This window comes from Oncorhynchus clarkii, chromosome 2, assembly GCF_045791955.1.
Source record: "Oncorhynchus clarkii lewisi isolate Uvic-CL-2024 chromosome 2, UVic_Ocla_1.0, whole genome shotgun sequence".
NCBI classification, from domain to species: Eukaryota; Metazoa; Chordata; class Actinopteri; order Salmoniformes; family Salmonidae; genus Oncorhynchus; species Oncorhynchus clarkii.
Window position 1 is genome coordinate 91,035,001 of NC_092148.1, and position 26,773 is coordinate 91,061,773.

At 39.4% G+C, this 26,773-nt stretch overlaps 1 protein-coding gene across 1 annotated transcript in view; it reads left to right on the plus strand.

Moving 5' to 3' along the window:
* The first annotated feature begins 1,244 nt into the window (after nucleotides 1–1,244).
* LOC139376131 (diacylglycerol O-acyltransferase 1-like) overlaps nucleotides 1,245–26,773 on the plus strand; it is a 36,917-nt gene continuing 11,388 nt past the window's right edge. The window contains exons 1-9 of the mRNA XM_071118354.1: nucleotides 1,245–1,703; nucleotides 2,092–2,179; nucleotides 7,484–7,524; nucleotides 8,085–8,170; nucleotides 13,406–13,458; nucleotides 13,709–13,814; nucleotides 24,432–24,560; nucleotides 25,637–25,711; nucleotides 26,318–26,421. Coding sequence (XP_070974455.1) covers nucleotides 1,489–1,703; nucleotides 2,092–2,179; nucleotides 7,484–7,524; nucleotides 8,085–8,170; nucleotides 13,406–13,458; nucleotides 13,709–13,814; nucleotides 24,432–24,560; nucleotides 25,637–25,711; nucleotides 26,318–26,421 — 897 coding nt within the window. The 5' untranslated portion in view covers nucleotides 1,245–1,488. The remainder of the gene's footprint in view (nucleotides 1,704–2,091; nucleotides 2,180–7,483; nucleotides 7,525–8,084; nucleotides 8,171–13,405; nucleotides 13,459–13,708; nucleotides 13,815–24,431; nucleotides 24,561–25,636; nucleotides 25,712–26,317; nucleotides 26,422–26,773) is intronic.

A 26,773-nucleotide genomic window follows, 5' to 3' on the forward strand; every position in this document is an offset into this window, starting at 1 on the left:
TTGTTTTAGTATGGTCAGGGCGTGAGTTGGGTGGGTGGTCTATGTTAGTTTGTCTATGATTTTCTATTTCTGTGTTTGGCCTGGTATGGTTCTCAATCAGAGGCAGCTCTCAATCGTTGTCCCTGATTGAGAGCCATATTTAGGTAGCCTGTTTTCCATTGTTTTTTGTGGGTGGTTGTTTCCTGTTTAGTGTTTTTGGTTCACATTTCAGGACTGTTTGTTTGTCGTGTTTGTTGTTTTGTCTAGTGTTGTATATTTCATTAAATAATATGAAAAGTTACCACGCTGCACCTTGGTCCTCCTCTCCTTCCCCAGACAACAACCGTTACAGATGGTAAATGTGATCTGCATAGCATACCAATAGACATACCTTTGTATGCCTCCTTGTCTGTATACCTACAGACACAAACATGAGCAGTTCAGTCATCTGCACCATAAACAGCTAGCCTTCAACATATTCTTATAGCATACATATTCTTACCTCTGTGTTGATATCCATTGAATTGTGTCCATTTTCTGTTTTCGAAAGATTTGCACAAATATGAAAAGATAATGGTATCATCATAAAACAATATCAATTTAGATCATACAATGAACAAACTTACCTTAAATATTTACATTTTACAGTTAAGTGTCCTTTCAAATTCAAATGTTTCAGTTGGGCAGTTAGGTTCCTGCAAGAACCCCCACCAACTAAGGAGGTTCCTCGATGAACCCCACCTCTTATGGGGTTCTACCTTTTGGGGGCCATTTTCAGTGTCAAGAACCCTAAGGTTCTTCAAAGAACTTTGAGGATCTTAGAAGAATCCTTGTTGAACGCCTAATGTTTAGAGTGTAGACTATACTGACCTGTATAGCAAAAGTAAGCACATGGAAAACTGAAAAGCCTATAGCACATAAGGGAAGTAAGAAAGCACCTTGATATAGGGCAGGCGCATGCAAGCAGATGAGGACATTTGGCTATATGGAAGACATTATATAGTAAAAAAAAGCAGATGAGGACATTTGGCTATATGGAAGACATATAGTAAAACCTACAAAAGTGTGAACGTTAACCAGGAAAGAAAACATACTAGCCTCCCCTGTGCCGAATAAAAACTCTCCCCAAAGCAACACAAAAAGTTTAACAACCCTCTCCTATTTTGGACCACCCCTCTCTCCATTAAATTGCGATCTGTTCCTAACTTAATATAGCCCTCACCTTCATAACTGGCAGTAGTCCAACCAGTGTCGTCAGACTCGCCACTCCTCCACGGTTCTGTTCCACCACGCCACATTCTTACGCATACAGTCAATACGGAACTGTTGTCTGCTGCCCACTACAACTACAGTATTCAGACAGTTATTGACATATCGCGTTTTGCAATCCCAACTTCCTCTTGCTCTCTATGACAGTGTGATGTTTGGCAATAGTGGGCATGTGTTATAGCTGCCTGTAAAGTAGGCTAGACGTCAAATGAATCTAGAGCTCTGAAGATCGGCGATATCATGGAAGGGGGCCTCATCCGCAAAAGAAGAGCCACTATATCCACTGGAAAATGTGTTCCTTTGAAACAAGTGAATGGGCGGTCAGAAGTTGATGAAAGTGTTAACGGCCGCAGTGACAGCGGCAACATTGTAACTAAGCGAAACGTGTCCGATTTGCCTTCTACCAATTCAAAAGAAAGGAAGAAACGAATAAATGTTCCTAATGATAGACAGAGGTGAGGCATTAACTAACAAAACCCAGACGTGTCGTTATAGTGAGGTGAATTTATGCCAGGAAAAAACAGATCACGACTATTTATTACTTCACCCACTTGTGCAATCTTCCCTTAGGAACAGTTATTTATAATGGCGTAGAATGAATAATGTAATTTTAACCATTTCGCATTGTCTATATGTCACCCATGCTGGTCCAATAGGCTATATGTCAAATTGGGGATAAAAAGGGGTACATTTACTTTTTTTACAAATCTCGAAGGGAAGTCGGTGGTGTGTTGCGGACGTCATTTGGGAAGGGTATTTCAGATCAGTTAACTATAGCTGTAGTACAGTACAGTAAATGAGTGTGCACGTATTCAAACTATCCCATGTCTCTTCATGCCTCAGTTGCCACAGGTTGCAGGAGTCCCTGTTGAGCTCTGCCAGTGGTTATAGAAACTACAGAGGAGTCCTCAACTGGTGTGTTGTCATGCTGGTAAGTTTTCTTCTGCAACGTCATACTGAGAGTCTCAGTTAATTCTCCAGTCTGCTCAACAACACTCAGGTCAGTGTAAACACCACAATCACTGGTCAGGTTTCCCTCTTAGGCTACATCTTAATACCTAATCATTTTTTAGGAGGGGACTATGTTGTTCCATGTAGTGAATATGTTATACAGTGCGTTTGTATGGGCTAATAGAAGTAAGGCAAAATGAAAATTATTCATCTAATAATTTTGTAAAAAAATAACATTTTTGATACTTCAAGGGGTCTTAACATTCAAAATCAAATAGAAAAATGGTATGACCTTAAAACAATTCCATATAGCTTAATAGACCCCCGGTTTAGACAGGACTTAGACTGTTTAGTGCCAAAAATAAGGGGTTATACATATAAAAAATAAAAAATATAGTTTACAGTATACCTCTCAGATATAGGACAGACACTTCAGAACAAACTTCCTTTAGATTCTTTGGGGGGACTATCTGTTGTTCCATGTAGTGAATCTGTTATGAAATGTGTTTGTATGGGCAAATTGAAGTATGTAACGACTTTCATTAGAAGAAGGTGAAGACCAAGGTGCAGCGTGGTACGTGTTCATATTATTTATTCTGACTGAGAACTGAATATAAAAAGAATAGCCGAAACAGTTCTGACAGGTGCAACAAACACTAAACAGAAAATAACCACCCACAACTAACAGTGGGAAAACAGGCTACCTAAAGTATGGTTCTCAATCAGAGACAAAGAAAGACAGATGTCCCTGATTGAGAACCATACCCGACCAAAACATAGAAAAACAAAACCTAGACATACAAACATAGAATGCCCACCCACATCACACCCTGACCAAACAAAATATAGAAACAGACAAAGCAATCTACGGTCAGGGAGTGACACAGTAAGGAAAAATAACATTTTTCCTCAAATATTTTTTATTCTTTTATTTTTATACCTCAATGGGTCTTAAAATTCTAAATCAAATAAAAAAATTATCCTTGGTATGACCTTAAAACAATTCCATATAGCTTAGTAGAACACTACCCCTCATCTTAAACAGTGCTTAGACCAGGGTGTCTGTAGTGACTGTAGCCTTTAAAACATAGGGGCTCTCGAGTGGTGCAGTGGTCCAAGGCTAGAGGCGTCACTACAGACACCCTGGTTCGAATCCAGGCTGTATCACAACCGGCCGTGATTGGGAGTCCCAAAGAGCAGGCGCACAATTGGCCCCGCGTTGTCCGTGTTTGGCCGGTGTATCGCAACCGGCCGTGATTGGGAGTCCCGTAGGTTAGGCGCACCTTTGGCCCAGCGCCGTCCGGGTTTGGCCGGTGTAGGCCGTCATTGTAAATAAGAATTAGTTCTTAACTGGCTTACCTCCGACAAAAGGAGTCGATCAGAGAGCATCACTGTGTGGGTGTGTGCCCCCAGGTCTCACCAGAAGGCATATTCATCCCACGCTGGGCCTGAAACCACAGTGTTTAAAGACACCAGACACTTATTCAGAACACCTCAAGAGGATTATATATCTAGCCCGAGGCTACTCTGTGTTCCTGTTCTTTTATTTAAGCAAGATTACAGTGAAAGTGAGACAAAATCATAAATCATATTATTTTGTCTTTTAATGATTTTGCTGCTAAAGGAGGTGATGTGGATTGAAGTGAGGCCAAGGTCATCCTGCTTTCATGTAATAATCTGATATTCTGTAAGATTCCTTTTGGCTTAATTTACTAGACGCAAGATAGTAGAGGTACATTGCACTTGTGCCGCGGCACTTACTGGACTAGACTATTCTGTCCAATCCTAAAGTGGGACACGTAACGCTTAGCTATATAGTTAGCTAATCACTTTGTTAATAACCTTGTGTTTTGCTAATTCAGTTTGGCTTTGAAGTCAGTGTGTGAGAGGATGGGAAACAGCAGGACATTCCCATTCCTCTAGCTCTCAGTGAGTCTCAATACAACCACATAAACCATTGTTTTACTCTTTAGAGAGAGATGTTGGAGTTCAAGGATGGTTTGATGATGCTAAGGGAAACATGGTGGTACCATTCCCTTAGAAAAACACACTGACATTCAGATGTGTAACTATTGTGGGGAAATATGGTATTGAGATTCTATCTAAAGTAATCATTCTGCAACAGCTAGTTTGTTGATCTGAATTCACGTCCAATCTAGAGCAACGCCAGCTTAGTCCCCTTCATCAAAGCCGTGGAGAATAAATTCACATTTCTAAAACTGTTGATAATCCACTCTCTGAAACAAGATCATTTTGTCATCGCCGTACTTTGTTCATTCTTTGAACTTCTTCTCAAATTCCCATTGAACGTGGAGAAGTCTTTGTATTCCATAATAAGATATCCCAATCCAAAATGGAAAATGTTCAACGAGGGAGGGGGAGAATCACAAGACAGACCTAAAAATCAAGAGAGTGATTATCTTGACTTGCAAACACGTAATATTTTAGCTGTCAAGATGAGTTCCAGAAATACTACTGTATTTGGTGTTTATTAGGATCTCCATTAGCTAGAGCCAAAGCTGCAGCTACCCTTCCTGTGGTCCACATCAAACATGACATTAATAGACCACTACAGCTGAAGGACAGGACTACATCAAATGACAATACATTACATTAATAGACATTTTTATTAACATAAAAAAAAATAGACAGGTACAGAACTACATAATTTTTTTATTTTGTTTTAACTCTGTTTATTAAGTTTTACACACACACAGACAAGACAACACAAAGCAATATAAATAATATACTCAACTAGAACAAAAAAATACAAATAAAAATACAAATAAAACAATAGCTTTAAAGATGCCATACTTTAGACAGAACTACATACATTATAAATAAGTATACACACTTTAATATTAGTATGCCTAAGCAATCATTGCAACATGTGCTCATAATAACGGCTGCACTGCAGTCATCCATTTTGTTACAGTTGCTTACTGTTACAACTGCAGGTCCTGATCCTAATCTCTCAGAACCAGTTGTTCTGTAAACACTAGCGAGAATCTCACAACATTAGGAACCACCCGTGTCCTTGGTTCTTCCGTTTGACGTCAGTACTGTTCATAATAATGTGATTCATAGGCAAGTGCAACGAAATCGACAATGAAAATGCAATAATTCCTCCAGCTTCAACCACAGTTTTCACCCTAGCAACTGTGTCATTCAGCTCATAGCAACGAGCTACTGATGGAGTTTCCATCCCCACTAAGGCTTCAATTTAATCCTTCACCTCAGCAACCGAGTTGGAGTTTTCTCCAGCTGAAGTTTCAATTTAATCCTTCGTTTTAGCTACCTATGTGGACGTTTTAGATGCCCATCACTGCACAATGTGCAATAAATTTAACAGCCATCTCTGACGTCCTTCGCCCTGTCTAGTGCATAGAAATGAACTAAACCAAACTGCCCGTAAAGGGTTTCCTGAGGTATAGTGTAAAATGTTACAGTCTACTGCCCTTAAAGGGTTTCCTGAGGTATAGTGTAAAATGTTACAGTCTACTGCCCTTAAAGGGTTTACTGAGGTATATTGCGTGGCCTTTGGACGTATTCATAAAATGAATAAAGTCCCCTTGATATGGAGTTTCCTCTGGTTCACTAATGGAGTTTCCTCCGGTTATCTATTGGAGTTTCCTCCGGTTATCTTATGGAGTTTCCTCCAGTTCTCTTATGGAGTTTCCTCTGGTTCTCTTATGGAGTTTCCTCCGGTTCTCCTATGGAGGTTCCTCCGGTTCTCTAATGGAGGTTCCTCCGGTTCTCTAATGGAGGTTCCTCCGGTTCTCTAATGGAGTTTCCTCCGGTTATCCTATGGAGTTTCCTCCGGTTATCCTATGGAGTTTCCTCCGGTTCTCTAATGAAGTTTCCTCCGGTTCTCTAATGAAGTTTCCTCCGGTTCTCTAATGAAGTTTCCTCTGGTTTTCTTATGGAGTTTTTTCCGGTTCTTTAATGGAGTTTCATCCGGTTATCTTATGGAGTTTCCTCCGGTTCTCCTATGGAGTTTCCTCCGGTTCTCCTATGGAGTTTCCTCCGGTTCTCCTATGGAGGTTCCTCCGGTTCTCTAATGGAGGTTCCTCCGGTTCTCTAATGGAGGTTCCTCCGGTTCTCTAATGGAGGTTCCTCCGGTTCTCTAATGGAGTTTCCTCTGGTTATCCTATGGAGTTTCCTCCGGTTCTCTTATGGAGTTTCCTCCGGTTCTCTTATGGAGTTTCCTCCGGTTCTCTAATGGAGTTTCCTCCAGTTCTCTAATGGAGTTTCCTCCGGTTTTCTTATGGAGTTTTCTCCGGTTCTCTTATGGAGTTTTCTCCGGTTCTCTAATGGAGTTAGATGCATCTACAATAGAAAATAAATACTGCACCTTAGCACACATGCACTCACTCACACCTATACAGATATACATGTAAACTCATCCACACACACCCTCATACATTCATGCTACACACACATCACAACTGCTGCTACCAGACTCTTTGTTACATCTGCCCTTGTCTACTTCTCATCCTGTGTCTCCCTAACCTGCCGCCACTCCCCCAGTGCTCTCTCCCTCTCTCTCTCTCTGTGTGGGTGTATCTGATTGTGGGAGTGGAGACAGATGTGCTGGAGTCAGAGCAGAACCCCACCAGCTGCAACATGTTCCAAAATCAGAACTCTACAAATACTCAGCCCTGCCACTTCCATGCTGCCAGATCGTAGCCTCTGCTCAGTCAGTCTGCATTTCAAGCCGTTTGTTCCTGCATAGATCTTGTTATCCTGTGTTGCCTGTTTTCCCCAGCCGGACGCTGCTTTTCTCTCCGCTCTCCCCGCTTTTCAATAAATACCTTGATTACCTTATTCCTGTCTCCTCGTCTGAGTCTGCACTTGGGTTCACCTGCTCCACCCCGCATAACACTCTCATTATGATTGCTAAATACCTCATCATTTAAACACTTTTCCCCCACACTCTCCCCCAATCCCCCTTCCCCAAAACATGTGTAGATATTGAACTATAAATTGTGCCTTCCTGTATTATTATGCTTCACATTTTACTCTACTGAGACATTTACTTTGTTTGTATTCTTAATTGTTATTATTTCTTATTGTTGCGTTGTCAAAAAGGGACCTGCAAGTAAGCATTTCATTTGACGATATATATACCATGTGTATCACGTATATACGACTAATTAAAGTTGAAACTACAGTGGAGAAGAGACACTGTAATTTAATCATATGATGAATGTATGCTTCTACCAAGTGAAACAAACTGTATTTTCAAGGATGTAATGAATTTACAAGCCCTCTTTTGTTGTAGGTCTTAAGCAATGCCCGTCTGTTCTTGGAAAACCTTTTAAAGTAAGTACAGAATGTTATGAGTAGCTTGCCATAAGAGAAGAGGGGGGAAAGGAGAGTGTCGTGTTTATGGCTGTCATTTGACTGTTCGAAGTAAAGGCCCCGTTTTCAGACCATATGCTGTCCTGTACGCTACTGCAAGCGCCATGCCTCCTGACTGTCCACAGATGCCCAGCACAGTAACAGCCTATAGGGAGCTGCCAGGCATTGCTTACTAAAGGCATACTGTGGTCAAGACGTGCAAGGAGGGTACATTGTCATGTATTACTGTAAAGTGAGATAGGAGGTTCTGTGCCTGATTCACTCAAACATGCTGCATCACTTACACTCGCAGCATTCTGATAACTGAAAGGCTGAAATATTTCAAATTCAGTTTTAATGTCACATGCACAAGTACAGTGCAATGTCTTTCTTGCAAGCTCTAATCCCAACAATGCAATAATAAATAACAATGTAATACTAAATATAACAAGGTAGAACAAAAACACAGGAGATATAAAATCAGACTGTGGTTTGATTCAGCTGAGCTGTGAGTGTCTAACCACAGTGTTGTGTTTTTCTAGGTATGGCATTCTAGTGGACCCAATACAAGTGGTTTCTCTATTCATAAAGGACCCCTACAACATGCCTGCAGCGTGCCTTGTTATCGGTATGAGGACTTTACTCTGCTCTAGCATGTCATTTAGGGCCCTTCTGGATATTACCCCTCACTCCCCGTACGCACTAGATCACTCTCCCAACACACTATCACTATCATTCCCCAGACCCTACACACTTGATCACTCCCCCTTACACACCTTACACACTATCACTCCCCCTACACACAAGTCATTACAGGCTGTCCTGTTGCTGCCTTCTCCTGAGGACCATCCCCCTGGCCGATGTTATGGGCCTACAGTACTGAGAGAAGGACTATGGGACAAGGGACTCCCTTGTACAGTACAGAGAGAAGGACTATGGGACAAGATACTCCCTATACAGTACTGAGAGAAGGACTATGGGACAAGATACTCCCTATACAGTACAGTACTGAGAGAAGGACTATGGGACAAGATACTCCCTATACAGTACAGAGAGAAGGACTATGGGACAAGATACTCCCTATACAGTACTGTACTGAGAGAAGGACTATGGGACAAGGGACTCCCTATACAGTACAGAGAGAAGGACTATGGGACAAGATACTCCCTATACAGTACAGAGAGAAGGACTATGGGACAAGGGACTCCCTATACTGTACTGTACAGTACTGGGGCATAGCAGACAAAGACGCCCTCAGAAGGCACTGTTTTTTTATGCATTGCAGCATATTTATTTTATTAACACTTGTAGTCATTGAGGCGTGATCCAGTGTCTGTTTTATTGGCTGTAGTATCAGTTAAGCTCAAGCACTTGTTCTGATTGTGAGCCAGGCACAGATAGTGCCAAGGCATTAGAGACAGACACTTACTGTATTTTATTCTCTGTTTTATTGAAGGTTGGTTTCCACAGAAGTTGCCAAGGCGTTAGAGAGAGAAGGCTACTGTATTTTATTCTCTGTTTTATTGAAGGTTGGTTTCCACAGAAGTTGCCAAGGCGTTAGAGACAGACACCTACTGTATTTTATTCTGTTTTATTGAAGGTTGGTTTCCACAGAAGTTGCCAAGGCGTTAGAGACAGACACCTACTGTATTTTATTCTCTGTTTTATTGAAGGTTGGTTTCCACAGAAGTTGCCAAGGCGTTAGAGAGAGACACCTACTGTATTTTATTCTCTGTTTTATTGAAGGTTGGTTTCCACAGAAGTTGCCAAGGCGTTAGAGACAGACACCTATTGTATTTTATTCTGTTTTATTGAAGGTTGGTTTCCACAGAAGTTGCCAAGGCGTTAGAGACAGACACCTACTGTATTTTATTCTCTGTTTTATTGAAGGTTGGTTTCCACAGAAGTTGCCAAGGCGTTAGAGAGAGACACCTACTGTATTTTATTCTCTGTTTTATTGAAGGTTGGTTTCCACAGAAGTTGCCAAGGCGTTAGAGAGAGAAGGCTACTGTATTTTATTCTCTGTTTTATTGAAGGTTGGTTTCCACAGAAGTTGCCAAGGCGTTAGAGAGAGAAGGCTATTGTATTTTATTCTCTGTTTTATTGAAGGTTGGTTTCCACAGAAGTTGCCAAGGCGTTAGAGACAGACACCTACTGTATTTTATTCTCTGTTTTATTGAAGGTTGGTTTCCACAGAAGTTGCCAAGGCATTAGAGACAGACACTTACTGTATTTTATTCTCTGTTTTATTGAAGGTTGGTTTCCACAGAAGTTGCCAAGGCGTTAGAGACAGACACCTACTGTATTTTATTCTGTTTTATTGAAGGTTGGTTTCCACAGAAGTTGCCAAGGCGTTAGAGACAGACACCTACTGTATTTTATTCTCTGTTTTATTGAAGGTTGGTTTCCACAGAAGTTGCCAAGGCGTTAGAGAGAGACACCTACTGTATTTTATTCTCTGTTTTATTGAAGGTTGGTTTCCACAGAAGTTGCCAAGGCGTTAGAGAGAGAAGGCTACTGTATTTTATTCTGTTTTATTGAAGGTTGGTTTCCACAGAAGTTGCCAAGGCATTAGAGAGAGAAGGCTATTGTATTTTATTCTCTGTTTTATTGAAGGTTGGTTTCCACAGAAGTTGCCAAGGCGTTAGAGACAGACACCTACTGTATTTTATTCTCTGTTTTATTGAAGGTTGGTTTCCACAGAAGTTGCCAAGGCGTTAGAGAGAGAACGCTATTGTATTTTATTCTCTGTTTTATTGAAGGTTGGTTTCCACAGAAGTTGCCAAGGCGTTAGAGAGAGAAGGCTATTGTATTTTATTCTCTGTTTAATTGAAGGTTGGTTTCCACAGAAGTTGCCAAGGCGTTAGAGAGAGAAGGCTATTGTATTTTATTCTGTTTTATTGAAGGTTGGTTTCCACAGAAGTTGCCAAGGCGTTAGAGACAGACACCTACTGTATTTTATTCTCTGTTTTATTGAAGGTTGGTTTCCACAGAAGTTGCCAAGGCGTTAGAGAGAGAACGCTATTGTATTTTATTCTCTGTTTTATTGAAGGTTGGTTTCCACAGAAGTTGCCAAGGTGTTAGAGACAGACACCTACTGTATTTTATTCTCTGTTTTATTGAAGGTTGGTTTCCACAGAAGTTGCCAAGGCGTTAGAGAGAGAACGCTATTGTATTTTATTCTCTGTTTTATTGAAGGTTGGTTTCCACAGAAGTTGCCAAGGCGTTAGAGAGAGAACGCTATTGTATTTTATTCTCTGTTTTATTGAAGGTTGGTTTCCACAGAAGTTGCCAAGGCGTTAGAGAGAGAACGCTATTGTATTTTATTCTCTGTTTTATTGAAGGTTGGTTTCCACAGAAGTTGCCAAGGTGTTAGAGACAGACACCTACTGTATTTTATTCTCTGTTTTATTGAAGGTTGGTTTCCACAGAAGTTGCCAAGGCGTTAGAGAGAGAACGCTATTGTATTTTATTCTCTGTTTTATTGAAGGTTGGTTTCCACAGAAGTTGCCAAGGCGTTAGAGAGAGACACCTACTGTATTTTATTCTCTGTTTTATTGAAGGTTGGTTTCCACAGAAGTTGCCAAGGCGTTAGAGACAGACACCTACTGTATTTTATTCTGTTTTATTGAAGGTTGGTTTCCACAGAAGTTGCCAAGGCGTTAGAGAGAGACACCTACTGTATTTTATTCTCTGTTTTATTGAAGGTTGGTTTCCACAGAAGTTGCCAAGGCGTTAGAGAGAGAAGGCTATTGTATTTTATTCTCTGTTTTATTGAAGGTTGGTTTCCACAGAAGTTGCCAAGGCGTTAGAGACAGACACCTACTGTATTTTATTCTCTGTTTATTGAAGGTTGGTTTCCACAGAAGTTGCCAAGGCGTTAGAGAGAGAAGGCTACTGTATTTTATTCTGTTTTATTGAAGGTTGGTTTCCACAGAAGTTGCCAAGGCGTTAGAGAGAGAAGGCTATTGTATTTTATTCTCTGTTTTATTGAAGGTTGGTTTCCACAGAAGTTGCCAAGGCGTTAGAGACAGACACCTACTGTATTTTATTCTGTTTTATTGAAGGTTGGTTTCCACAGAAGTTGCCAAGGCGTTAGAGACAGACACCTACTGTATTTTATTCTCTGTTTTATTGAAGGTTGGTTTCCACAGAAGTTGCCAAGGCGTTAGAGACAGACACCTACTGTATTTTATTCTCTGTTTTATTGAAGGTTGGTTTCCACAGAAGTTGCCAAGGCGTTAGAGAGAGAAGGCTATTGTATTTTATTCTCTGTTTTATTGAAGGTTGGTTTCCACAGAAGTTGCCAAGGCGTTAGAGAGAGACACCTACTGTATTATATTCTGTTTTATTGAAGGTTGGTTTCCACAGAAGTTGCCAAGGCGTTAGAGAGAGAACGCTATTGTATTTTATTCTCTGTTTTATTGAAGGTTGGTTTCCACAGAAGTTGCCAAGGTGTTAGAGACAGACACCTACTGTATTTTATTCTCTGTTTTATTGAAGGTTGGTTTCCACAGAAGTTGCCAAGGCGTTAGAGAGAGAACGCTATTGTATTTTATTCTCTGTTTTATTGAAGGTTGGTTTCCACAGAAGTTGCCAAGGCGTTAGAGACACCTACTGTATTTTATTCTCTGTTTTATTGAAGGTTGGTTTCCACAGAAGTTGCCAAGGCGTTAGAGACAGACACCTACTGTATTTTATTCTGTTTTATTGAAGGTTGGTTTCCACAGAAGTTGCCAAGGCGTTAGAGAGAGACACCTACTGTATTTTATTCTCTGTTTTATTGAAGGTTGGTTTCCACAGAAGTTGCCAAGGCGTTAGAGAGAGAAGGCTATTGTATTTTATTCTCTGTTTTATTGAAGGTTGGTTTCCACAGAAGTTGCCAAGGCGTTAGAGACAGACACCTACTGTATTTTATTCTCTGTTTATTGAAGGTTGGTTTCCACAGAAGTTGCCAAGGCGTTAGAGAGAGAAGGCTATTGTATTTTATTCTCTGTTTTATTGAAGGTTGGTTTCCACAGAAGTTGCCAAGGCGTTAGAGACAGACACCTACTGTATTTTATTCTGTTTTATTGAAGGTTGGTTTCCACAGAAGTTGCCAAGGCGTTAGAGAGAGACACCTACTGTATTATATTCTGTTTTATTGAAGGTTGGTTTCCACAGAAGTTGCCAAGGCGTTAGAGAGAGAAGGCTATTGTATTTTATTCTCTGTTTTATTGAAGGTTGGTTTCCATAAAAGTCCACCTCAACCTATTCCATCAGGCCTTTGACATTTTGAATACTGTAGGCCTTTAGAATTGATTCTATGATGTATCCTTCAAAACACAGCAGAAAAACATTATTCCAAAGACCAGGTCACATGATATGGTTTGGAGCGAGAGGCAGCCCTGCAGCTAGTTAGATAATCCCACGATTCAAAATAGTTGAGCCTTTCATTTCTTTCTGTGTGTGCATACACGCATGTTCGTGTGTGCATGCTCATACATACGCATGTGTGTTTGTGTCCGTTCTCATGCGTGTGTGTGTGTTTGTGTTTGCTTAAGTGTGTGTTTCCTCTCCACTGCAGAGCTCCCCTGCCAGTCCTGCAGTAGGACAGTAACAGTGAAGTAGTAGCAGGTGGTCTATGCAACACATATGCTGTGTTTGTGCTGCCTCATTTGTCCCAGAAGCTGATGCTGTGACAGCAGGTTTATCTTAACAGGGCAGTGGTGGACCCCCCCCCACCCCCCACAGTACTGTAGGGAGGAACAACATAAGGTCTTATTTTATCATCATGTATATGTTAACTCACGATGCTTGTCGTGTGTTTGTTTGGTAACATGTCTTTGATAACTGCCTACATTTGTCTCGTCTTTCCTTCCAGTGTCCAACGTGTTTATTGTGGCAGCTTTGTACACAGAACGAAGGCTCTCAGTGGTGAGTTTCATTCTGATGTACTTACCAGTGTTGCTATTAGTGTTAGAAAAAAAGTTTTGCCTGCGCTGCAGACGGCTATATCAGTCCGCTGATACAGGACTATTAAAGGCCAAGTGCACTACTTTTGTGATTTTTATTTAATGATTTAAAATCTATAAATATATTGTGATTTGTCAGGGGGTGCTGCAGCCCCCCCACACCTCTGCTTCCCGCGGCTATGCCTTAACGTGCAGGTCTTCTGTCCCTCCAGGGCTGCTTCAGTGAACGTGTTGGGCTGCTGGTTCATTCCATTAACCTGTCAGTCACACTGTGCTTCCCGGTGACTATCGTACTAATGGTGAAGTCCATTACTCCAGGTACTGCTGTATGTGTTCTCGTCAGCCTACATATGTAGGATCTTAATTTGATCGCCCTGTTGCAGGAGAACTTTAACTTTAATCCACATAATCATTTACATTTCCTGTTGCTGCAGTATATTTTTCCCTGCAGTAGCAAACTGGCTCAAATTAAGATCCCACATCTGTATAGAAAATCCTGCTTTTCAGAAAAAAACTAAACTATCTGAATCTAGTGTGTCTCTGTGTCTTCACTATTAATTTAGTTAGTGTGTCTCTGTGTGTCTTCACTATTAGTTTAGTTAGTGTGTCTCTGTGTGTCTTCACTATTAGTTTAGTTAGTGTGTCTCTGTGTCTTCACTATTAGTTTAGTTAGTGTGTCTCTGTGTCTTCACTATTAATTTAGTTAGTGTGTCTCTGTGTGTCTTCACTATTAGTTAGTGTGTCTCTGTGTCTTCACTATTAATTTAGTTAGTGTGTCTCTGTGTCTTCACTATTAGTTTAGTTAGTGTGTCTCTGTGTCTTCACTATTAGTTTAGTTAGTGTGTCTCTGTGTGTCTTCACTATTAGTTTAGTTAGTGTGTCTCTGTGTGTCTTCACTATTAGTTAGTGTGTCTCTGTGTCTTCACTATTAATTTAGTTAGTGTGTCTCTGTGTCTTCACTATTAGTTTAGTTAGTGTGTCTCTGTGTCTTCACTATTAGTTTAGTTAGTGTGTCTCTGTGTGTCTTCACTATTAGTTTAGTTAGTGTGTCTCTGTGTGTCTTCACTATTAGTTTAGTTAGTGTGTCTCTGTGTGTCTTCACTATTAGTTTAGTTAGTGTGTCTCTGTGTCTTCACTATTAGTTTTGTTAGTGTGTCTCTGTGTCTTCACTATTAATTTAGTTAGTGTGTCTCTGTGTGTCTTCACTATTAGTTAGTGTGTCTCTGTGTCTTCACTATTAATTTAGTTAGTGTGTCTCTGTGTCTTCACTATTAGTTTAGTTAGTGTGTCTCTGTGTCTTCACTATTAGTTTAGTTAGTGTGTCTCTGTGTGTCTTCACTATTAGTTTAGTTAGTGTGTCTCTGTGTGTCTTCACTATTAGTTAGTGTGTCTCTGTGTCTTCACTATTAATTTAGTTAGTGTGTCTCTGTGTCTTCACTATTAGTTTAGTTAGTGTGTCTCTGTGTCTTCACTATTAGTTTAGTTAGTGTGTCTCTGTGTGTCTTCACTATTAGTTTAGTTAGTGTGTCTCTGTGTGTCTTCACTATTAGTTAGTGTGTCTCTGTGTCTTCACTATTAATTTAGTTAGTGTGTCTCTGTGTCTTCACTATTAGTTTAGTTAGTGTGTCTCTGTGTCTTCACTATTAGTTAGTGTGTCTCTGTGTCTTCACTATTAGTTTAGTTAGTGTGTCTCTGTGTCTTCACTATTAGTTTAGTTAGTGTGTCTCTGTGTCTTCACTATTAGTTAGTGTGTCTCTGTGTCTTCACTATTAGTTTAGTTAGTGTGTCTCTGTGTGTCTTCACTATTAATTTAGTTAGTGTGTCTCTGTGTCTTCACTATTAGTTAGTGTGTCTCTGTGTCTTCACTATTAGTTTAGTTAGTGTGTCTCTGTGTCTTCACTATTAGTTTAGTTAGTGTGTCTCTGTGTCTTCACTATTAGTTTAGTTAGTGTGTCTCTGTGTCTTCACTATTAGTTTAGTTAGTGTGTCTCTGTGTCTTCACTATTAATTTAGTTAGTGTGTCTCTGTGTCTTCACTATTAGTTTAGTTAGTGTGTCTTCACTATTAATTTAGTTAGTGTGTCTCTGTGTGTCTTCACTATTAGTTAGTGTGTCTCTGTGTCTTCACTATTAATTTAGTTAGTGTGTCTCTGTGTCTTCACTATTAGTTTAGTTAGTGTGTCTCTGTGTCTTCACTATTAGTTAGTGTGTCTCTGTGTCTTCACTATTAGTTTAGTTAGTGTGTCTCTGTGTCTTCACTATTAGTTTAGTTAGTGTGTCTCTGTGTCTTCACTATTAGTTAGTGTGTCTCTGTGTCTTCACTATTAGTTAGTGTGTCTCTGTGTCTTCACTATTAGTTAGTGTGTCTCTGTGTCTTCACTATTAGTTTAGTTAGTGTGTCTCTGTGTCTTCACTATTAGTTTAGTTAGTGTGTCTCTGTGTCTTCACTATTAGTTTAGTTAGTGTGTCTCTCTGTGTCTTCACTATTAGTTAGTGTGTCTCTGTGTCTTCACTATTAATTTAGTTAGTGTGTCTCTGTGTCTTCACTATTAGTTTAGTTAGTGTGTCTCTGTGTCTTCACTATTAGTTAGTGTGTCTCTGTGTCTTCACTATTAGTTTAGTTAGTGTGTCTCTGTGTCTTCACTATTAGTTTAGTTAGTGTGTCTCTGTGTCTTCACTATTAGTTAGTGTGTCTCTGTGTCTTCACTATTAATTTAGTTAGTGTGTCTCTGTGTCTTCACTATTAATTTAGTTAGTGTGTCTCTGTGTCTTCACTATTAATTTAGTTAGTGTGTCTCTGTGTCTTCACTATTAGTTTAGTTAGTGTGTCTCTGTGTCTTCACTATTAGTTTAGTTAGTGTGTCTCTGTGTGTCTTCACTATTAGTTTAGTTAGTGTGTCTCTGTGTGTCTTCACTATTAATTTAGTTAGTGTGTCTCTGTGTCTTCACTATTAATTTAGTTAGTGTGTCTCTGTGTCTTCACTATTAGTTAGTGTGTCTCTGTGTCTTCACTATTAGTTTAGTTAGTGTGTCTCTGTGTCTTCACTATTAGTTTAGTTAGTGTGTCTCTGTGTCTTCACTATTAGTTAGTGTGTCTCTGTGTCTTCACTATTAATTTAGTTAGTGTGTCTCTGTGTCTTCACTATTAATTTAGTTAGTGTGTCTCTGTGTCTTCACTATTAATTTAGTTAGTGTGTCTCTGTGTCTTCACTATTAATTTAGTTAGTGTGTCTCTGTGTCTTCACTATTAGTTTAGTTAGTGTGTCTCTGTGTGTTCACTATTAGTTTAGTTAGTGTGTCTCTGTGTGTCTTCACTATTAGTTTAGTTAGTGTGTCTCTGTGTCTTCACTATTAGTTTAGTTAGTGTGTCTCTGTGTCTTCACTATTAATTTAGTTAGTGTGTCTCTGTGTCTTCACTATTAATTTAGTTAGTGTGTCTCTGTGTCTTCACTATTAGTTTAGTTAGTGTGTCTCTCTGTCTTCACTATTAGTTTAGTTAGTGTGTCTCTCTGTCTTCACTATTAGTTTAGTTAGTGTGTCTCTGTGTGTCTTCACTATTAGTTTAGTTAGTGTGTCTCTGTGTCTTCACTATTAGTTTAGTTAGTGTGTCTCTGTGTCTTCACTATTAGTTTAGTTAGTGTGTCTCTGTGTGTCTTCACTATTAGTTTAGTTAGTGTGTCTCTGTGTCTTCACTATTAGTTTAGTTAGTGTGTCTCTCTGTCTTCACTATTAATTTAGTTAGTGTGTCTCTGTGTGTCTTCACTATTAATTTAGTTAGTGTGTCTCTGTGTCTTCACTATTAGTTAGTGTGTCTCTGTGTCTTCACTATTAGTTAGTGTGTCTCTGTGTCTTCACTATTAGTTTAGTTAGTGTGTCTCTGTGTGTCTTCACTATTAATTTAGTTAGTTTGTCTCTGTGTCTTCACTATTAATTTAGTTAGTTTGTCTCTGTGTCTTCACTATTAATTTAGTTAGTGTGTCTCTGTGTCTTCACTATTAGTTTAGTTAGTGTGTCTCTGTGTCTTCACTATTAGTTAGTGTGTCTTCACTATTAGTTTAGTTAGTGTGTCTCTGTGTCTTCACTATTAATTTAGTTAGTGTGTCTCTGTGTGTCTTCACTATTAGTTAGTGTGTCTCTGTGTCTTCACTATTAATTTAGTTAGTGTGTCTCTGTGTCTTCACTATTAGTTTAGTTAGTGTGTCTCTGTGTCTTCACTATTAGTTAGTGTGTCTTCACTATTAGTTTAGTTAGTGTGTCTCTGTGTCTTCACTATTAGTTAGTGTGTCTTCACTATTAGTTTAGTTAGTGTGTCTTCACTATTAGTTTAGTTAGTGTGTCTCTGTGTCTTCACTATTAATTTAGTTAGTGTGTCTCTGTGTCTTCACTATTAGTTTAGTTAGTGTGTCTCTGTGTCTTCACTATTAGTTTAGTTAGTGTGTCTCTGTGTGTCTTCACTATTAGTTTAGTTAGTGTGTCTCTGTGTCTTCACTATTAGTTTAGTTAGTGTGTCTCTCTGTCTTCACTATTAGTTTAGTTAGTGTGTCTCTGTGTGTCTTCACTATTAATTTAGTTAGTGTGTCTCTGTGTCTTCACTATTAGTTAGTGTGTCTCTGTGTCTTCACTATTAGTTTAGTTAGTGTGTCTTCACTATTAGTTTAGTTAGTGTGTCTCTGTGTGTCTTCACTATTAATTTAGTTAGTGTGTCTCTGTGTCTTCACTATTAGTTAGTGTGTCTCTGTGTCTTCACTATTAGTTAGTGTGTCTCTGTGTCTTCACTATTAGTTTAGTTAGTGTGTCTCTGTGTGTCTTCACTATTAATTTAGTTAGTTTGTCTCTGTGTCTTCACTATTAATTTAGTTAGTTTGTCTCTGTGTCTTCACTATTAATTTAGTTAGTGTGTCTCTGTGTCTTCACTATTAGTTTAGTTAGTGTGTCTCTGTGTCTTCACTATTAGTTAGTGTGTCTTCACTATTAGTTTAGTTAGTGTGTCTCTGTGTCTTCACTATTAATTTAGTTAGTGTGTCTCTGTGTGTCTTCACTATTAGTTAGTGTGTCTCTGTGTCTTCACTATTAATTTAGTTAGTGTGTCTCTGTGTCTTCACTATTAGTTTAGTTAGTGTGTCTCTGTGTCTTCACTATTAGTTAGTGTGTCTTCACTATTAGTTTAGTTAGTGTGTCTCTGTGTCTTCACTATTAGTTAGTGTGTCTTCACTATTAGTTTAGTTAGTGTGTCTTCACTATTAGTTTAGTTAGTGTGTCTCTGTGTCTTCACTATTAATTTAGTTAGTGTGTCTCTGTGTCTTCACTATTAGTTTAGTTAGTGTGTCTTCACTATTAATTTAGTTAGTGTGTCTCTGTGTCTTCACTATTAATTTAGTTAGTGTGTCTCTGTGTCTTCACTATTAGTTTAGTTAGTGTGTCTCTGTGTCTTCACTATTAATTTAGTTAGTGTGTCTCTGTGTCTTCACTATTAGTTTAGTTAGTGTGTCTCTGTGTCTTCACTATTAGTTTAGTTAGTGTGTCTCTGTGTCTTCACTATTAATTTAGTTAGTGTGTCTCTGTGTCTTCACTATTAGTTTAGTTAGTGTGTCTCTGTGTCTTCACTATTAGTTTAGTTACTGTGTCTCTGTGTCTTCACTATTAATTTAGTTAGTGTGTCTCTGTGTCTTCACTATTAGTTTAGTTAGTGTGTCTCTGTGTGTCTTCACTATTAGTTTAGTTAGTGTGTCTCTGTGTGTCTTCACTATTAATTTAGTTAGTGTGTCTCTGTGTGTCTTCACTATTAGTTAGTGTGTCTCTGTGTCTTCACTATTAGTTTAGTTAGTGTGTCTCTGTGTCTTCACTATTAGTTTAGTTAGTGTGTCTCTGTGTGTCTTCACTATTAGTTTAGTTAGTGTGTCTCTGTGTGTCTTCACTATTAATTTAGTTAGTGTGTCTCTGTGTGTCTTCACTATTAGTTAGTGTGTCTCTGTGTCTTCACTATTAGTTTAGTTAGTGTGTCTCTGTGTGTCTTCACTATTAGTTTAGTTAGTGTGTCTCTCTGTGTCTTCACTATTAGTTTAGTTAGTGTGTCTCTGTGTGTCTTCACTATTAGTTTAGTTAGTGTGTCTCTGTGTGTCTTCACTATTAATTTAGTTAGTGTGTCTCTGTGTGTCTTCACTATTAGTTAGTGTGTCTCTGTGTCTTCACTATTAGTTTAGTTAGTGTGTCTCTGTGTCTTCACTATTAGTTTAGTTAGTGTGTCTCTGTGTGTCTTCACTATTAGTTTAGTTAGTGTGTCTCTGTGTGTCTTCACTATTAATTTAGTTAGTGTGTCTCTGTGTGTCTTCACTATTAGTTAGTGTGTCTCTGTGTCTTCACTATTAGTTTAGTTAGTGTGTCTCTGTGTGTCTTCACTATTAGTTTAGTTAGTGTGTCTCTCTGTGTCTTCACTATTAGTTTAGTTAGTGTGTCTCTGTGTGTCTTCACTATTAGTTTAGTTAGTGTGTCTCTGTGTGTCTTCACTATTAATTTAGTTAGTGTGTCTCTGTGTGTCTTCACTATTAGTTAGTGTGTCTCTGTGTCTTCACTATTAGTTTAGTTAGTGTGTCTCTGTGTGTCTTCACTATTAGTTTAGTTAGTGTGTCTCTCTGTGTCTTCACTATTAGTTTAGTTAGTGTGTCTCTGTGTGTCTTCACTATTAATTTAGTTAGTGTGTCTCTGTGTCTTCACTATTAGTTAGTGTGTCTCTGTGTCTTCACTATTAGTTAGTGTGTCTCTGTGTGTCTTCACTATTAGTTTAGTTAGTGTGTCTCTCTGTGTCTTCACTATTAGTTTAGTTAATGTGTCTCTGTGTGTCTTCACTATTAGTTTAGTTAGTGTGTCTCTGTGTGTCTTCACTATTAGTATAGTTAGTGTGTCTCTGTGTGTTCACTATTAGTTTAGTTAGTGTGTCTCTGTGTCTTCACTATTAGTTTAGTTAGTGTGTCTCTGTGTCTTCACTATTAGTTTAGTTAGTGTGTCTCTGTGTGTCTTCACTATTAGTTTAGTTAGTGTGTCTCTGTCTTCACTATTAGTTTAGTTAGTGTGTCTCTGTGTGTCTTCACTATTAGTTAGTGTGTCTTCACTATTAGTTTAGTTAGTGTGTCTCTCTGTCTTCACTATTAGTTTAGTTAGTGTGTCTCTGTGTCTTCACTATTAGTTTAGTTAGTGTGTCTCTGTGTGTCTTCACTATTAGTTAGTGTGTCTTCACTATTAGTTTAGTTAGTGTGTCTCTGTGTCTTTACTATTAGTTAGTGTGTCTTCACTATTAGTTTAGTTAGTGTGTCTCTGTGTGCCTTCACTATTAGTTTAGTTAGTGTGTCCCTGTGTCTTCACTATTAGTTTAGTTAGTGTGTCTCTGTGTGTCTTCACTATTAGTTAGTGTGTCTCTGTCTTCACTATTAGTTTAGTTAGTGTGTCTCTGTGTGTCTTCACTATTAGTTAGTGTGTCTTCACTATTAGTTTAGTTAGTGTGTCTCTGTGTCTTCACTATTATTTTAGTTAGTGTGTCTCTGTGTCTTCACTATTAGTTTAGTTAGTGTGTCTCTGTGTCTTCACTATTAGTTTAGTTAGTGTGTCTCTGTGTGTCTTCACTATTAGTTAGTGTGTCTTCACTATTAGTTTAGTTAGTGTGTCTCTGTCTTCACTATTAGTTTAGTTAGTGTGTCTTCACTATTAGTTTAGTTAGTGTGTCTCTGTGTCTTCACTATTAGTTTAGTTAGTGTGTCTCTGTGTGTCTTCACTATTAGTTTAGTTAGTGTGTCTCTGTGTCTTCACTATTAGTTTAGTTAGTGTGTCTCTGTGTGTCTTCACTATTAGTTTAGTTAGTGTGTCTCTGTGTCTTCACTATTAGTTTAGTTAGTGTGTCTCTGTCTTCACTATTAGTTTAGTTAGTGTGTCTCTGTGTCTTCACTCTAAGTTTAGTTAGTGTGTCTCTGTGTGTCTTCACTATTAGTTTAGTTAGTGTGTCTCTGTCTTCACTATTAATTTAGTTAGTGTGTCTCTGTGTCTTCACTATTAGTTTAGTTAGTGTGTCTCTGTCTTCACTATTAGTTTAGTTAGTGTGTCTCTGTCTTCACTATTAGTATAGTTAGTGTGTCTCTGTGTCTTCACTATTAGTTTAGTTAGTGTGTCTTCACTATTAGTTTAGTTAGTGTGTCTCTGTGTGTCTTCACTATTAGTTTAGTTAGTGTGTCTCTGTGTCTTCACTATTAGTTTAGTTAGTGTGTCTCTGTGTCTTCACTATTAGTTTAGTTAGTGTGTCTCTGTCTTCACTATTAGTTTAGTTAGTGTGTCTTCACTATTAGTTTAGTTAGTGTGTCTTCACTATTAGTTTAGTTAGTGTGTCTCTGTGTGTCTTCACTATTAGTTTAGTTAGTGTGTCTCTGTGTGTCTTCACTATTAGTTTAGTTAGTGTGTCTCTGTGTCTTCACTATTAGTTTAGTTAGTGTGTCTCTGTGTGTCTTCACTATTAGTATAGTTAGTGTGTCTCTGTGTGTTCACTATTAGTTTAGTTAGTGTGTCTCTGTGTCTTCACTATTAGTTTAGTTAGTGTGTCTCTGTGTCTTCACTATTAGTTTAGTTAGTGTGTCTCTGTGTGTCTTCACTATTAGTTTAGTTAGTGTGTCTCTGTGTCTTCACTATTAGTTTAGTTAGTGTGTCTCTGTGTCTTCACTATTAGTTTAGTTAGTGTGTCTCTGTGTGTCTTCACTATTAGTTTAGTTAGTGTGTCTCTGTGTCTTCACTATTAGTTTAGTTAGTGTGTCTCTGTGTCTTCACTATTAGTTTAGTTAGTGTGTCTCTGTGTCTTCACTATTAGTTTAGTTAGTGTGTCTCTGTGTCTTCACTATTAGTTTAGTTAGTGTGTCTCTGTGTCTTCACTATTAGTTTAGTTAGTGTGTCTCTGTGTCTTCACTATTAGTTTAGTTAGTGTGTCTTCACTATTAGTTTAGTTAGTGTGTCTCTGTGTGTCTTCACTATTAGTTTAGTTAGTGTGTCTCTGTGTCTTCACTATTAGTTTAGTTAGTGTGTCTTCACTATTAGTTTAGTTAATGTGTAGTTCATGTAGTATTATATTATCCAGTTGGTCATTAATGTGTAGTTAATGTAGTATTATATTATCTAGTTGGTCATTAATGTGTAGTTACTGTAGTATTATATTATCCAAGTATGTGATTTTATCTGAAGGGAATCAGTTGGGCAGTGTTTGATCAGTCCCAGTTGGCTCACAGGGAGAGGAAGTAAGGAGTGAGGTGGATATGAGGCCAAAAGAGGAGTGGCTGAGAGACAGGTCAATGTCAGGTCAGCTCTGCCTGTCTTCATCAAGCTGGTTGCTAGCCAGCATGGCATCTGGTGACATACAACAGCTAACTGAGCCTCTCATGGCTACACATGTCTCAGAACTTAGGAAACTGACCACAACCACAAGATGATATTAACTGTCTGTGATGTTGTTCTATACCCACAGTTTCATATTTACAAATGTAGGATCTTAGTTTGTTCACCCTTTTGCTGGAGAATTTTCCTGCAATAAAGGAAATGTATAACTTGTGTATTTCTGAAGTTTGTCATTTCCACTTTGGCATTTCAGACTTGATTTTCCCTTATGAAAAATGGATCAACACCTACACAAATGTCCACATAATAATAATAATTTCCTTTTGCTGCAGGATTATTTTCCTACTGTAGCAAACTGGCTCAAATTAAGATCCTACATCTGTACACGCATAAAGACAAAGGTGAAGCTACAGTCATGAGTTTTTAGTAATCATTCCTCTTAGAGGAGAATAGGAAGGTCTTGTGTCTTAGTGTCTTTAAGATCTTAATTTTACCTCTCACAAATCAGATCATCTTTCCCTGGACGTTGACTGCGTAGCTACAGTATCCTTCCTTACCTGAAAGTCTTTCTCTCTCCTCATCTGCCGTCGCCACGGGAACGGACAAAGATGTACCATCTGTCTCGTGTACCTCATGCAGAGCTACTGTTTATACATCAAGGTCAGGGGAGAGGGCCACGGATGCTCCTCTTGGCGAGGGAGACAGTCTCTGTCTTTCTCTCTCTGTGCCCATGCCATCTACTAGGTAACCAGCACGGCCCATTTCCATGCAGCATATGGCCGCTGTTGATAAAGCAGTACTAGTCTGTTAGAATGACCTGGGGGCCTTGCCAGGTTTCCCTGGACCTCGGGCGGTAGCGCTGGTAGTTGGTTCAAAGTGAGTGGACTTTGTGTTCCCAGTCGTTCATCTTGTGTGATAGACGAGGAGAGGATGGTGAGTGTTGTAACTGTTGACATATATGGATAGAACCAGGTGGGCAGCATTCCTCAGCTTCTTGTTAGGGCCTGTTTGTTAACTACACATCAAAGATAATGTCTTCGCTAACTGGGAATCAGAGGGTTTCATTCTTTTCTGTTCTACAGTGTGATATGCATGTTGAATACCTCAAGTTGACTGTACTATATTATAAACTGTGTGGTTCGAGCCCTGAATTCTGATTGGCTGACAGCCGTGGTATATCAGACCGTATACCACAGGTCTGACAAAACATCTATTTTTACTGTTCTAATTATGTTGGTAACCAGTTTATAATAGCAAGGCACCTCGGGGGTTTGTTATATATGGCCAATATACCACGGCTAAAGGCTGTATCCACGCACAGCCTAAGGACAGCCCTTAGCCGTGGTATATGGATTCATATACAACACCACCTCAGGCCTTATTGCTTAAATATACTACATAACGCACTGTGCTACTACACATCAAGATCATTTACAACCACCCACACCCACATCATTAACTCCATTTAATGGATAATATGTATTGTACTGTTGTGCATACAACCCTTAATAGGATTGACTGTGAATTCTAACGGCAAATATTGCTGATATTTAACATTGCACATTTTCCTTGTCCTCAGTGGGTGGAGCGTCTGCTCTGGGAGTGTACACCGTCCTCTTCCTGAAGCTCTACTCCTACAAAGATGTGAACAAGTGGTGTAGAGAGATGAGCCATGCTAAAGCCCGTAGCCTGGCCCGCTCCCTCTCATGTAAGTCCTCAGTCTCCACAGTCCTCTATGCCCCATGCTAAAGCCTGTAGCCTGGCCCGGTCCCTCTCATGTAAGTCCTCAGTCTCCACAGTCCTCTATGCCCCGTGCTAAAGCCCGTAGCCTGGCCCGGTCCCTCTCATGTAAGTCCTCAGTCTCCACAGTCCTCTATGCCCCATGCTAAAGCCCGTAGCCTGGCCCGGTCCCTCTCATGTAAGTCCTCAATCTCCACAGTCCTCTATGCCTCGTGCTAAAGCCCGTAGCCTGGCCCGGTCCCTCTCATGTAAGTCCTCAGTCTCCACAGTCCTCTATGCCCCATGCTAAAGCCCGTAGCCTGGCCCGGTCCCTCTCATGTAAGTCCTCAGTCTCCACAGTCCTCTATGCCCCATGCTAAAGCCCGCAGCCTGGCCCGCTCCCTCTCATGTAAGTCCTCAGTCTCCACAGTCCTCTATGCCCCATGCTAAAGCCCGTAGCCTGGCCCGCTCCCTCACCCTCATCCTATAAGCTCTACTGTGACGACTCCCATAGTTGCGTTTTCTAGAGAGTTTGTGTCACCTAGGTTCTACACTGACCTTTGACTCCCAGAGATGCTTTGTCTACAGAGTTTGCGTCACCTGGGTTCTACGTTGACCTTTGACTCCCAGAGTTGCTTTGTCTAGAGAATTTGTGTCACCTAGGTTCTACACTGACCTTTGACTCCCAGAGTTGCTTTGTCTAGAGAGTTTGTGTCACCTGGGTTCTACACTGACCTTTGACTACTAATAAAGGGCTTAATAATGAGATTTCTGACTCGCCTCCACGGAAATGGCAACTGTGACCTAATTTTTCATAGGCGGCGATGCTGAGTGTTTGTATATGTACCCTTAATGGAAACCGTTTTCCTGTTGGTGAAAATGTACACATAAACATTAACACACACACACACATAATACTACAATCCACATCGCTCCTTAACTGCTGCACTGCCACCTGCTGGTTGACTGTACACAAGAAGCTGTTCTCTAAGTAGAGTGATTGTGACTGTGAGAATCATATATGTTTAATTGCTGACTTAACATGGCTAGTACTCTCCTCTACAGGTTCCTCTATACCGCGGTCTAGGGAAAGTGGACAGGATTATCAGGTCTCCTATCCTGGAAATGTCACCCTCAGAGGTCAGTAGAGATTGGACATTCCATCCCAGGTAGACCAAGACCTGGGTTCAAATACAATTTCAGGTATTTCAATAACGTTTCAAAACAAGTATTCAGATAACTTTTATTTGAAAAAACAAGTATTTTAATATATTTGGAGATACTCAAATACACTCCCATGCATTTAACCCATGTTTTTGAAAATATAATCTGAAATAGTATTAGAAAATACTTTAAAATACAACTTGGTCGACTATTTGGTTTTTACAAATAACCATTAAAATATTTGTTTTAAGTACTTGTTTTCGGCTGTGTTTGAAAATACTCAAATACACAGAACCTATTTAAATAACAAATTGTCAAATGCATGTATTTGAACCCAGGTCCTGCTGTAGCAGACCCCACTCTTATCACTGCTGCCTCAACCTATCCTGCTGTAGCCTGCTACTGGAGCTATATCAGACTATAATAATACTCTCTCTTTCTCTCCTCTTGCTCTCTCTCTCTCTCTCTCCCCTCTCTCTTTTTCTCTTTCTCTATCTCCTCTCTTTTTCTCTTTCTCTTTCTCTCTCTCTTTCTAATTTATCTCACTCCCCTCTTTCTTTCTAATCTCTCTTGTGTTTTTAGATTTGTATTATTTTGTTTTTGCACCAACCCTCTGCTATGAATTAAACTTCCCCCGGTCTCCACGGATTCGAATGAGCTTCCTGCTAAGGAGGCTTTTTGAGATGGTGAGTTCTGTCCCCAATCACCCTTTCTGCATTGGTTTGTTAGTACGCTGCTTTATACTCTGTAAACTAGATTGAACAGTTGATGTTATCACGGCTTTGTCCTACTGGTTATTTCCCAATGTTGTGCTATGAGTATAAAATAAGATGTACAACTTCCTGTTTAGCCCCATGTGAAGGAGCACATTCTAGAGATACAGAAACATCAGATCTATTCTCTTCAATATAATCTGACACAGTCATCTACAGCAAACATCAGATCTATTCTCTTCAATACGATCTGACACAGTCATCTACAGAAAACATCAGATCTATTCTCTTCAATACGATCTGACACAGTCATCTACAGCAAACA